This window comes from Solanum stenotomum, chromosome 11 (assembly GCF_019186545.1).
Source record: "Solanum stenotomum isolate F172 chromosome 11, ASM1918654v1, whole genome shotgun sequence".
NCBI lineage: Eukaryota > Viridiplantae > Streptophyta > Magnoliopsida > Solanales > Solanaceae > Solanum > Solanum stenotomum.
This window is the reverse complement of record NC_064292.1, coordinates 48832566-48845033: the sequence shown is the minus strand read 5'-3', so window position 1 is coordinate 48845033 and position 12468 is coordinate 48832566. Positions and strand designations below refer to the sequence as shown.

At 30.8% G+C, this 12468-nt stretch overlaps 3 protein-coding genes across 3 annotated transcripts; all 3 read left to right on the top strand.

Annotated features, from left to right (window-relative positions):
* The first annotated feature begins 2359 nt into the window (after positions 1-2359).
* Positions 2360-5586, top strand: LOC125844677 (protein GAMETE EXPRESSED 1). The gene is made up of 6 exons (XM_049523994.1): positions 2360-2902; positions 3603-4190; positions 4357-4483; positions 4563-4749; positions 4895-5042; positions 5123-5586. Exons 1-6 carry the CDS (start codon positions 2397-2399, stop codon positions 5397-5399), a joined length of 1833 nt encoding a protein of 610 aa, XP_049379951.1. The 5' UTR covers positions 2360-2396; the 3' UTR covers positions 5400-5586.
* A 1300-nt stretch (positions 5587-6886) lies between these two features.
* LOC125845493 (uncharacterized) lies at positions 6887-9298 on the top strand. Its single transcript, XM_049525007.1, has 2 exons — positions 6887-7256; positions 8744-9298. Exons 1-2 carry the CDS (start codon positions 6906-6908, stop codon positions 9212-9214), a joined length of 822 nt encoding a protein of 273 aa, XP_049380964.1. The 5' UTR covers positions 6887-6905; the 3' UTR covers positions 9215-9298.
* A 1139-nt stretch (positions 9299-10437) lies between these two features.
* LOC125844562 (steroid 5-alpha-reductase DET2-like) lies at positions 10438-12136 on the top strand. The gene is made up of 2 exons (XM_049523872.1): positions 10438-10890; positions 11613-12136. The coding sequence occupies exons 1-2, from the start codon at positions 10570-10572 to the stop codon at positions 12081-12083; spliced, it is 792 nt and encodes a 263-aa protein (XP_049379829.1). The 5' UTR covers positions 10438-10569; the 3' UTR covers positions 12084-12136.
* Positions 12137-12468: the final 332 nt, after the last annotated feature.

Genomic DNA, 12468 nt, shown 5'->3' with positions numbered 1-12468 from the left:
TTTTTCTATTTAAATTTGAATGAAATAGAGTTAGCGGTTTTTTTTTTTTTTGGTTTTCTATCCGATACTTACATTGGATTCGTGCTTGGTAGGCCCATTCAGGGTAAATACACTCTACCAATTTTATTTTTTTCATACTTGAGGCTTATAGTCTATCGTCCTCAATTTGCTTAATTTGTTTTCACATATGCTTAAGTACGATCTACTTTTTAAATATTTTCTCCAAAATCTTCAAAAATACTCCTCTTATTCATCTCCCTTCTTTAGAGTCTATATTCTTATGCTTAGTATGTCGTTTATATGCTTTTTAATAAGTGAGATGCTTCTGCTTATGACAGTCTTTTATCTTAGTTGAGTTGGGATAAAATTTAGCTCTTTCACTTCCATTAAGAAAAATAATAAATACAAAGTGTAGTTAATTAAGTTATTCCTATTAACTGAATGCTTTTTGAGGATTGAGATGTATTAAGAACGACTTTTTATTTACGAGTATGATTTGTATGGTAATTGTTTTAAGATAAATTTTTTAAGCTAAAGTGACCATTAAAATGGAAAGGAAGGACTCATCTGTCTTAGTTTGGTGGAAAGAGTTATTCGGTATTTGTTATTCTATGATATTAGAGGTGTGTGCAAAGTGATTCAAATACTATAATTATCAAAAAAGAAAAAGAAACAGGGACGGAGGGAGTATTATTTAGATGAATTATGTTATTTCTGGCTGTCAATGGTTATTTATAAGATGTTTAAAATGATATTCTCTTTATTTATTTTGCTAGTTCACACCAAGAAAAATAAAAAATGGCAGAAATTTTCAAATTCCAAACTATATTTAATACTCATATTTGATCAAATTATTCTTTAATAGTGTACTCAAATATATAGTTTTCATTATTTCTTTCCTATGTTTTTTTTTCTTCCAAAATAAGTATTACTAGAAAGTTCGAGCTGCCGTGACGTTTTGGTCATCAGGAGTCCTAAGTTGTCACTTGTCACAATGTGTTCCCTATTTAAATATATTTATTATATTATATTATATAGAGTATGTATTTTTTTTGGATGGTAGTTGAAACATCTACGTTTATGCAGTATTTTTTTAATCAATCTAAAGAATGACACATTTATTATATTTAAAAAACATTTTAACTTTACATTTTCTATTTTATCATTAATGAAATAATTTATATTCACACATATCACAAGGTTAAAAAATAGATTAAAAAAAATGGATAAGAAAAGAAGAAGCACAATGGGTGTGTCCGGCATGAAGAAAAATGTTTTTTTTTTTGAAAAATAAGTGGATTTCTTTCTTATTTCTTGTTCTCAATACGTAAGTAAAAAAATATTATTCTAAAATCAATAACAATAACAATCTACCTAATGAAATTTCACAAGTGAGGTCTGAAAATGTAGAGTCTATGTACACAGATTTTACCACTAATTCGTGAAAATAGATAGACTATTTTCGAAAACTCCTCTATGAGTGGTCTAACAAATACTATGAGAAGTGAAGGCTGCTGGGCTACGGGTGTGGAGTGATAGAGATGGGAGATACGGGATATAATCTGTTGGAGGGTGGGAAGGACACGATGAATATAGAATGTAACTTGTTTTTTCCTATATTCACTAAGAAGAAAATTAATCATTCTTCTCATTGTTAACAATTTTGTTTGTTACAAAATTAACCAATCGAATATGTTAAAATTGACTTCGTACCGAACACACTTACAAATAATTAAAAAAACAACACATATTTGTATTTTTCTTTCTTAATTTTCGAAAAGAGGGAAATAAAAGGAACGGACACAACCGGTATTGAAAGGGCGCGAAATTAATAACCGTTCGTCTATTTTATGATTAATATAAAAAATACCGACTTAGTTAATTAGATTCATTGTCTAAGGTACAGTTTTTAATTTAAAAATAATTCAAAGATTTTCTTTTTTCTTCATTTTTTTATGGTTTTATTTCCTTTTTCTTCATCTTTACCAACTCTAGACAAAGTTTCACTTTTGGAAATACTTTAATTATTGAAAAGGTACATCAAAAACATAAAATAATCCAAACATGGAAATTTCTTGTTTTTGACGCTATGTAAAAAAAATAAAAAATTCCAAATTGTTATTTTCTCATTAGAATCAGAGTCAGAATTTCCAGTTTATAAGTTTTTTTACTTCGTGGATTTTCATCAGAGTCGTAGTCAGAATTTGTGTCTCTTTCTTTTATACTTATCATACATGCATACATAGACTCTTTTTTTTTATTTCCAACGATACTTTCTCCCCAAGTTTGCCAAAAAACCTTTATATATACTTTGATTTTTTGTCTAGTTTTTACTATAAGCTTTTTAATTTTGCGATTTTGAAATTGCAGAGTTGTTGTGCAGATTGAGTACAAAGATGGGTCGATTTCATATACAAAAGGTGTTGATTATGTTGTTAGTTTTGTTGTTACAAAGTTCATCATCATGGGGTTGGTTCTTTTCTACTAAAAATAACAAAAATGATAAACAAGAAGAACAAAAAACAAATTCAGGCAAATTTTCAAACAACAAAGTTGTTAAGTTGATGTCTGATTTCTCCATGGATGTTTTTGAGAATTCACAAAAGGGAATTGAACTCGTTAAAAACGCGGAACAAAAGATGTTGATTACAGATTCTTGTTGGCAAAGAAGTTATCAGAATTTGTTTAGTGTATGTAGAAAAGCTCTGCCTGATGAAGAATTGAAGTCTAGACTTTCTTGGAATTTATGTGATTGTTTTCAACAACATACTGGAAGGTCACCTTTGCCTTATTGTGATGCAAAATCATCAATGACTAAATGTTTACAGAAATTGGATAATGATGTTCATAAGATTTATTTGGCTTTCTATATTGAAACCCCTGCCATTTGCCAGCAATTGCAGTAAGTTTTTCTTCTTTTTTTCCCCCTTTTTTTGGTTTAGTGAAGGTTATACTAACTTATTTGGATGATTTTTTATGTATCGTTTCATAATGTATTGTATCAGTAACTTGTTTGGATGTTTGTGACACATGGTTAGTTTGAACTATATTGTTTTGATGAATACAATATTTGGATGGTCATTATATAATGTCATACTAGAGGTCGTAAGTAGTTTCTTGATCTTCAATTTTTGTCATGAGCTTCGATTATAGTATTATTTTGTTGTAGTTACTGTTCTTTTTTCAGATTGTTTTGTAATGTTTTCATTAGGTATTTTGTCGTGATTTCTTCACTTTCATATTTCTTTTCCTGAACTGCTTTTCTATGTTTTTCCTTGAGCCGAGGGTGTATAGGAAACAACCTGTCTACCTTCTAAGGTAGACTCTATTCTTCTTGAACCCCACTTGTGAGATTATACGGGTATGTTGTTGTTGTTGTACATAATGCGACACATCAACAATATGAAATATAAGCTTACAATATTATATAGAAAAGTTGGATATATTGTAGAGTTATTAAGACTATTACTAAACAATAAGCTAAGATAAGATTACACCAAAACAATCGATACATAAAATGAGACTTTCGTTGTTACATGAGGATGAATTTAACGATACTATACACTAGGTAAAGAGGCTCTTATGCATTTTGATAATTGCAGGAGAGAAGCATGGAAGCATGTAACAGAGAGGTTGGTGAATAGTTTGAAGGATTCTGCTGAATTTGCTGAGGAAAAATTAGACAACATATTACATGTAGGGGATTTGCTATTGCAAAACTCGAAACATGTTCAAGAATCATTAGCCTCGATTGATGTTCGTACTCAACAAGTAGCAGAGACTTCCAAGAATGTTGAAGGCCGGGTGAACGCTGTGTTGAGTCAGTCAGAAGTGATATTGGAGCAATCTAAAGGGATAGCATCTTCCCAACTAGAGTTGAACGAAGGCCAGGCGAAAATGAAGGAGAGTTTGCACGAAAACATGGCGATAGTTCATGAATCATATACTAATTTAGACCATGGGATTGATGGTTTAAGGACTAAAACGGAGGACATTGAAGACGAGATTGTGAAAGTTGGAGATGAAATGAGTTGTAGGATGGATAAATTGCAGAATAAAGCCAATGATATTGGTAATATTGCTGGCCAAGCTTTGAGTAAACAGAAACAACTTTTGGATGAACAATATAAAGCTCTTGATGGCCTTCAACTCCTTCATAATTTTCAGTCTCAAGCACTTGAAGAGAGCAGGTAAAAACTCGTCAACCATAACTTCTCGTGTGGTTCTTATGTTCCTTACGACTATATGCCTTACTTCTTGTCGTAGGTCAACTTAACCTGATAGTGTAAGTGCATTGTTAAGTGTTTCCGCGACATTTGAGGATTGATGTAATGCAATATGTTAATACTTTTACAGGGGAACTCTGAAACAATTGGCTCAATTCGGACACGAGCAACAAGAGGAGCTTCTAAGAAGGCAAAAACAACTACAACAAACTCATGATCATCTAGTTGAGAAATCAAAATCAATATTAGCTGCTCAGGTTTGTTAATTCTCAAATCATCATATTCTCTTAAATTTCTTGTAATTGTTCATTAATTTTCATCAAATTGTGTCAACAGGAAACTTTTGAGTCTAAACAAGCAAGCATGTTTCTTGCCTTAGACAAGCTATTCACCTTGCACAATGCTATGCTTCTTGAATCAAGAGTGATCAAAGCTTTCTTGCTTTACTCGTTATCGATCTTTCTTCTCTACATGTTCACCAGCACGAAGCAAACATATGACGTGAGACCTAGGTTATACATAGGTAAAGCATCATCACACCTTTCAAAAATATGTGGCATCCCTTGGTGTGTTGGAAAGGCGCCTGGTTTCTTCCAACGCGAAACCAACTTTGTTATTTGACTATTTTGATTCTCATCATTGTTGCATCATTTCTCTTTTTGTTGTAGGATTAGTATTCACATTCTTGATTGAACTAGCCATACTTCGATACAGATCATACGAAATGGAGAATCAAGCATGGTTTGTAAGCATAGTTAGGTCACTATTTGTGCTATTAGCCTCATGCCAACTTCTATATTCCATATGGACATACAGGTAACAAACAGAACAAACAGAACATAAGCTCAAAAACTTAGTTTTACCATCATAACAAATTTTCATAATTTTTTTTGCAGAGATTATGAAGTGTTGAATCATAAGATGTTACAAACACTAATGGAAAAAGTTAATGGAATTCAAAAACATAAGGAGTACTTGTTATGGGAAATGGAGAACGACGATTCGGACGATTCGGTAGATTGGTCTTCATGGATTGAAGAAGAATTACCAGAAGATGTTGATAAATTGAAGGATCCTGATTTTGTATATCCTGTAGAAATTGCTGAGAATTTAGTAGGAAGCAAGTCAATTACAAGGAGATACAACTTAAGAAATCACCTTTTGACATATTGAAGTTGTTAACATGATAATGAACTTGGTTACTGGTTTGACCGGTTTGTTGTCTAGAAATATGTTTTCGATCTATCTATCGATTGAACTAGGGTCATGTTCTAGATTTAGTGTTCTCTTATACTAATGTATAAATAGTACTAGTTATGTGTAAAAACTTTGGGACTTGACTTCATATATGCGTTGGTAATTTTTGGGACTTGATTATTTATTCTGAAAAGGGCTGAAAGTACCCCTAGACTATTCGAAAAGGTTTAAATATACTCCTCATTCACCTATTTGGTTTAAAATAGGAAAAATGTCTTAAATACACATCTTATTTTTATCATAATCTCTAAAATTTTTTACTATTTTTAAAAAAATTCAAAAATCTCCTTGCGGATACATCTCTATCCCCCTCCTGAATACATCCCTTCCTTCTTAGATACATCCCTCACCTATGTATCTGAATGTCTGCTCCTGAATACATCCCTCACCTATGTATCCGAATGTCTGCTGATGTATCCGGAAGTTTAGTGATGTATCCCGATGTCCTATCCCCTCTCTGATACATCCCTCCCCCCTCGGATACATCCCTCACCTATATATCTGGATGTCTGCTAATGTATCCAGAAGTCCACTGATGTATCTGAAATCCATAAATTTTAAGGGAATTTTGTAATTTGGAAAAACGTAGGTAAATAATGTAATCAACTCTTAACACTATGATATTTAGGTAGATCATATTTAAAAATACCCTTCAATCCACCTTTTTGACCTACTTTTACCCTTATAACTAACAACTTTTTTAAAAATTATTATTATTTATTACGTGACGATTTTCTATTGGATAAAACTAAATCTTTAACCCATCAATTTTTTCTCAATCCACCCCGATTCATATCCATTGTAGTATTAAAGCAAGACTTTGTTTTCATGCCCATGGAATCACCTTATGATATATGTTGTGCCATATTCTAGACCTTTTATTTATATTCCTTTTTTTTCTCTTTGCGGTGAAGAGAAGCCTTGATGTAATTGGTAAAGTTCCTATTATGTGATCAAAAGATCAAGAGTTTGAGTCGTAGAATACAATGAAAGGATGTATACAATGAATTCTTGTAATTCAACACTTTTTCGATCCTTACATATATAGCAGAAGCCTAATGCACCCGAATAATCGTTACCTACTTTGGACCCTTGTCACTTAGATCAACGTACAAATTTGACTGGCAAATTTGTGACCACGTAGGTCTTTAATAAGACACTCCAAATACCACTCACAACTTTTTATTTAGATATATAATATATATATATATATCCCCTTTCCTTCTATTTCTCCAAATTTGTTACTCCCACTTAATTGTGTGGTTCTTAAAATTCTACTTTTTCAACTAGTCAAATACACCAAAATCCAACAAGAGTACAAGTAGCACAAAATTAGTTAACTTTTTTTTTCATTTTTTTATTTTTCTATAGACATATACACACACAATTTGTTTTTTTTTACATTTTTCAAGAACTGGAAAAATGGTGATGTCTACATTGTTGAAATTTCTATATCCTCCACCACCATCTTTGTTTATTACTACAATGTCTATTATAAGTGTTGTTTCATTAGCAAATGCTGGATTTTCAGAAATTAAAGGAAAGCATATGCAATATTCCAAATTCTTTGGAACAATAAAAAATGAAAATGATGAGAAGAAGAAGAAGAAGAAAAAAAAGGCAAAAATTGAGAGTAAATTAGGGATGCTTTTATTATATGGTCCTTCATTTCTTGGTGGTATTTCTTCATTTGCAATTTTTCCAAATGGAGATTTAAGGTTTGTTTTGGTGTGTTCTGCTTTATCCATACATTTCTTCAAGAGAGTGTTAGAGGTACTAATACTTAACTCTTCAACTAGTCTCTCTTTCATGATTTTTTTTTTTAATAGTATAAGAAGTCGTTTGGTATAGTGTATAAAAATAATAATAATATTTTTTTATTATTAATTTATTGTTTGGATTGGTTTATTCAAGGGATAGTTATGTCTTTAAATATGTTTGGCCATGCGTTAATAATTCCAGTATTACTAATATCATGAGTTGTTGTATACTTGTATATTAGTTATACGCCTTATAATACTGAATATGATGTATGATTCCTCTTAAAGAGTGTTGGAGGTATTACTTACTCTTCAACTAATATATCTTTTATGCTTATGAAAATTTAATTTGCTCTTTTAATTCAATTAAGGTGTTTGCATTTCAATGGTCCTAAGTAACAACCCTATCCTCTAGTTGACACAATTCAAACTTAGACCAATGTGGTCCCAATTGTAGTGTATTATAGCCTTATGCCCCTTAGAACATGAGAACAACAAGGCCCACCACTATGTAGTTTTGGTACTTGTGAATGGTGTGTTCTTTTAATAGCATGAAAAATTGCGATGAAATGGTAAGTATTTTTCTTTTTTTTATTAGAAATTTCGGTCTATGTCCCTTGAACTCTTTAGAGATGTCATTGTTGGGTGTATGCTGATTGGATCTTCCAAAACTAATCCATTGTTGGAGGATCTGACACATAAGTAAAACATAATTTTAGATAATCCGCTCAAGCCTTGAGAATGAAGTCGCTTTGATAGCTCAAAAGTGGGACCTCTAGGTGCGAATTAACCATGATTAGTCTGGTCCCAAAGCAGATACTAGATATATATACCGGATGGGAAACATTAAAAAAAGTGTCATTTAAACTAGTCTCTTTTAGTGAAGTTAGCTACAAACTTATCTTGAACAAATCCTAATTCCTTTGCTTTGTTTATACTAGGTCCTATTTGTTCACAAATACAGTGGTTCAATGGATGTTGAAGATGCAATTGTAATATCATTAAGTTATTTCCTCTCCACAATTACCATGATTTATTGTCAACACCTTTCTCAAGATTTGCCAGAGCCATCCANTTGGTACTTGTGACTGGTATGTTCTTTTAATAGCACGAAAAATTGCGATGGAGTGGTAAGTATCCTTCTTTCTTTAATAAGAAATTTTGGGTTATGTCGCTTGAACTCTTTAGAAATGTCATTGTCGGGTGTATGCTAATTGGATCTTCCAAAATTAATCCATTTTTAGAGGATCTGACACATAAGTGTAACATAATTTTAGATAATTCGCTCAAGTCTTGAGAATGAAGTCGCCTTTGATAGCTCAAAAGTGGGGCTTCTAGGTGTGAATTAACCCTGATTAGTTTGGTCCCAAAGTGGATACTAGATATATATACCGGATGGGAAGCATTAAAAAAAGGGTCATTTAAACTAGTCTCTTTTAGTGAAGTTAGCTACAAACTTATCTTGAACAAATCCTAATTCCTTTGCTTTGTTTATACTAGGTCCTATTTGTTCACAAATACAGTGGTTCAATGGATGTTGAAGATGCAATTGTAATATCATTAAGTTATTTCCTCTCCACAATTACCATGATTTATTGTCAACACCTTTCTCAAGATTTGCCAGAGCCATCCATTGATCTCAAGTATGGTGGATACATAATATTTTTGGTTGGTATAATTGGCAACTTTTACCATCATATTTTGCTCTCTAAATTGAGAACAAAAGGTGAGAAAGAGTACAAAATTCCTCAAGGTGGCCTATTTGATTTTGCAATATGCCCACATTATCTCTTTGAGATTCTTATATTTGTAGGAGTTTCATGCACTTGTCAAACATTATATGCAATTTCATTCACTTTGGGAACTATCTTTTACTTGATGGGAAGGAGCATTGCTACAAGAAGATGGTACAAGTCAAAGTTTGATGATTTTCCAAAGGATATTAAGGCACTTATTCCTTACATATTTTAGGTTATAACTTGCAATAGGACCTTCAATTTTTGTTTATGTGGCTATGTTGAACAAGTATTATAAGTTATGAGTTATTTATGTAGATCCTTTAAAATATGTTTAATCTTAATAAAAATAATTAAATGATTTTGTAAGGGGTATATACTTATACTCGTCTTTAATATATATATTTTTTGAGTTTAAGATGCTGAGTCATAATAAAATTGACTGACTTCGCAAGGGGTATATATTATATTCATCTTCAATATATACTTGTTCTAAGCTTAAGATGCTGAATCATAATAAAAAGGAACTACTCGACTAAAGAGGTGTGGCAAAGTGATAAATGAAATAAAAAGGAATTACAAGTTCAATGTATGAATCTTAATAAATAAAATTTCAATCATTAAGTATTGTTTTTATGTTTCAACCGATAACCCGTACTTAATGAGTATGAATAGATCTGAATAATTAAAATTCATAATAAAATTTTCATATCATTAAGGTGTCTATTTAAAGATTTCTACAAAATTTGTTGTTCATCAATTTCATTCATTCATTCATTCATTGTTACTGTCATCATCCACCATTATCAACTATTATCATTGTCACCCACCTTTATCAATTGTGTGTCACCACTCACCACCACAACCATCATTGTTGTCGATCACTCTAATCTTTTGTCACATTCACTAGCCACCACTTACAATCATTATCACTAACTACAATTACCACAACCACCACCAATCATCATCATCAACCACCATGTTATATATCGCTAATCACTGTCATTATTCACCACTATCATTCACCACAATTATTAGTCATTATCAGCACTGATTACTACCACCATCAACATATACTGTCAACCACAAACCACTAGCTACTACCAACATCCAACCATTAGGCAACATCATCCCCAATTAACAATATAACGATTGCTTATAGCCATTACTATCACTAATCACCATACAAAATGCAAAATGTTTTATTGATAGATAGTATTATATTAATTTAAATGATTGATAGTTATGAATCGTGGCAAATAGATAACTACAATCTTGATTTTTTTTCCATCCTCATTTTTAGTTTTGGCCTTTTCTCATCAATATATTTTTTAAAAATAATATATATATTAATCAATCATACATGAAAAATTGAAAAGTATTTTCAAAAAAATATTTCTATTTTTATTTTTTGGCTTGTAGATCTAGTATAGTATTTCATATTTTCTTATTATTATTATAGCCAACCAGTTGTAAGATGCTATTTTCTAAACACTTCAGTCCTCAAATATTTTTATTTTGTCCTTTTCTACCCCTAATCCAATAAAAATCAATCCACACACATCCTAAACAATAACAAAGAAACCAATTATGGCACAAATATTTAGAGAAATATTATTTCAAGAACCAAATTCTATATTTATCAAAGTTATGATAATGATGAATTTAATATTTTCAGCAATATTGGGTTATTCAGAAGGCTCAGGCAAACAAAATCTTGAATATTCAAAGTTTTGGAATTTGAAATCTCAAGAAAAAGCTAAAATCCCAAGCAAAATTGGGATGATTATTGCTTATACTCCTACTTTAATTACATGTTTAAGCTTCTTTTGGATATTCCCAAATGGTGGAATCAGATTTTTCATGCTTAATTTTGCTATTACCATTCATTTCTTCAAAAGACTTCTTGAGGTAATTAATCATCTTACCCTTTTTTTGCAGTTTAACTTATATGCATAGATGCGATAAAAAAAAAAAAGTGAAATTTTTAATTTTGAAAATAAGTTAGATTATCTGTTAATAACTAATGTTTTGGATTACTGGATTGATTAATTCAAATTTACATGATAAAAGTTTACTGTGGAAGTTTTTTCTGCTCCTTACTAAAGAGGGTGTCAATATTAGGACTATTAGGGCTCAAATCCGATACATTTAGTTAAAAATGTAGAAATTGTTACAATAATAATATTTCACTACACTTTTTAATGGTGATTAAACTTGTTAAATATGACTGTGCAAGGACTAAAAATAAAATAGACTAAAATACAGCGCCAAAATGTACACACTTTTTTATTTATTTAAGAGTTAATGATCGAAAACACATTTAAATTGTTATTTTTCTTGTTAGTTTCATATTTTAACAATTTGTTGTTTTATATAAATATCTAAACTATCACTTTCTTTATATTAAAATATTCTTCGATGCTAAGTTGGCCAAATATTTATTCCCATTCGATAACTAACAGTCTGACACGTATAGGCCAAATCAGTATTGAGGTGTGTTTTAATACAAAAAAAGTGATAGTTGAGATATGAAACTTGCGAAAAGGCGATAGTCCAGATAGGTAAAGAGAAAAATGACTGTTTATGAGACTAGCAATTAAGTATTAACATACAATTTACATATTTTGCAGGTTTTGTTTGTGCACAAATATAGTGGTTCCATGGCTATGAACTCTGCAATTACTATTTCCTCAAGCTATTTTATAGCCTTTTCAAGCTTAATATATATTCAACACTTGACAAAAGGATCAACAGAGCCAATAATTGACTTGAAGTATTTTGGTTTTATTGTATTTTTAGTGGGAATTATTGGCAATTTTTATCACCATTTTATTCTTTCTAAGATGAGGAAAAAGGGTGAAAGTGGATATAAAATTCCCAAAGGTGGCCTCTTTAACTTAGTTATTTGTCCACATTACCTTTTTGAGATTGTCACATTTTTGGGTTTTTCTCTTATTAGCCAAACTTTGTTTTCTTTTTCTTCTACCATCGGGACATTATTTTATTTGATGGGGAGGAGTTATGCTACTAGGAAATGGTACCTTTCCAAATTTGAAGATTTTCCTAGAAATGTTAAGGCTTTAATACCTTTTGTATTTTAAATAAATTTATGAGTATATTAGAATTGTTATGAGCCTATTATTATTGTTCAAATGCCGAATTTATTGTTTACTTTTTTTCTAGTTGGTATATATAGATTATACACGATTATACATATTTATCTATTTTTAATTTAAGCAGTTAGTGATTGAATATTTATATATTGATATAATATATAGATAAACACTTTAACTTGATCTCGCAACTGACAACTAAACAATTCAACTTTGAGAATGCACATCTAGACACTTTGACTTGTCTTTACTGTATCTCGTTGACACCCGACGTCGACACATAAATTTTAGAGGTACATAGATAATTATTTTGTAAGTTAAAGTGTTCAACCAACACATTTAAAACGAGTTGAGGTATCTATATGTGTATCCA

Coding starts and splice junctions, on each gene's coding strand:
- LOC125844562 (XM_049523872.1), top strand. CDS start 10,570: ATGGCACAAATATTTAGAGAAATATTATTTCAAGAACCAAATTCTATA. Junction 10,891..11,612: donor TCTTCAAAAGACTTCTTGAG/GTAATTAATCAT, acceptor CATATTTTGCAG/GTTTTGTTTGTGCACAAATA.
- LOC125844677 (XM_049523994.1), top strand. CDS start 2,397: ATGGGTCGATTTCATATACAAAAGGTGTTGATTATGTTGTTAGTTTTG. Junction 4,484..4,562: donor AATCAATATTAGCTGCTCAG/GTTTGTTAATTC, acceptor TTGTGTCAACAG/GAAACTTTTGAGTCTAAACA. Junction 5,043..5,122: donor TATTCCATATGGACATACAG/GTAACAAACAGA, acceptor TTTTTTTTGCAG/AGATTATGAAGTGTTGAATC.
- LOC125845493 (XM_049525007.1), top strand. CDS start 6,906: ATGGTGATGTCTACATTGTTGAAATTTCTATATCCTCCACCACCATCT. Junction 7,257..8,743: donor TCTTCAAGAGAGTGTTAGAG/GTACTAATACTT, acceptor TGTTTATACTAG/GTCCTATTTGTTCACAAATA.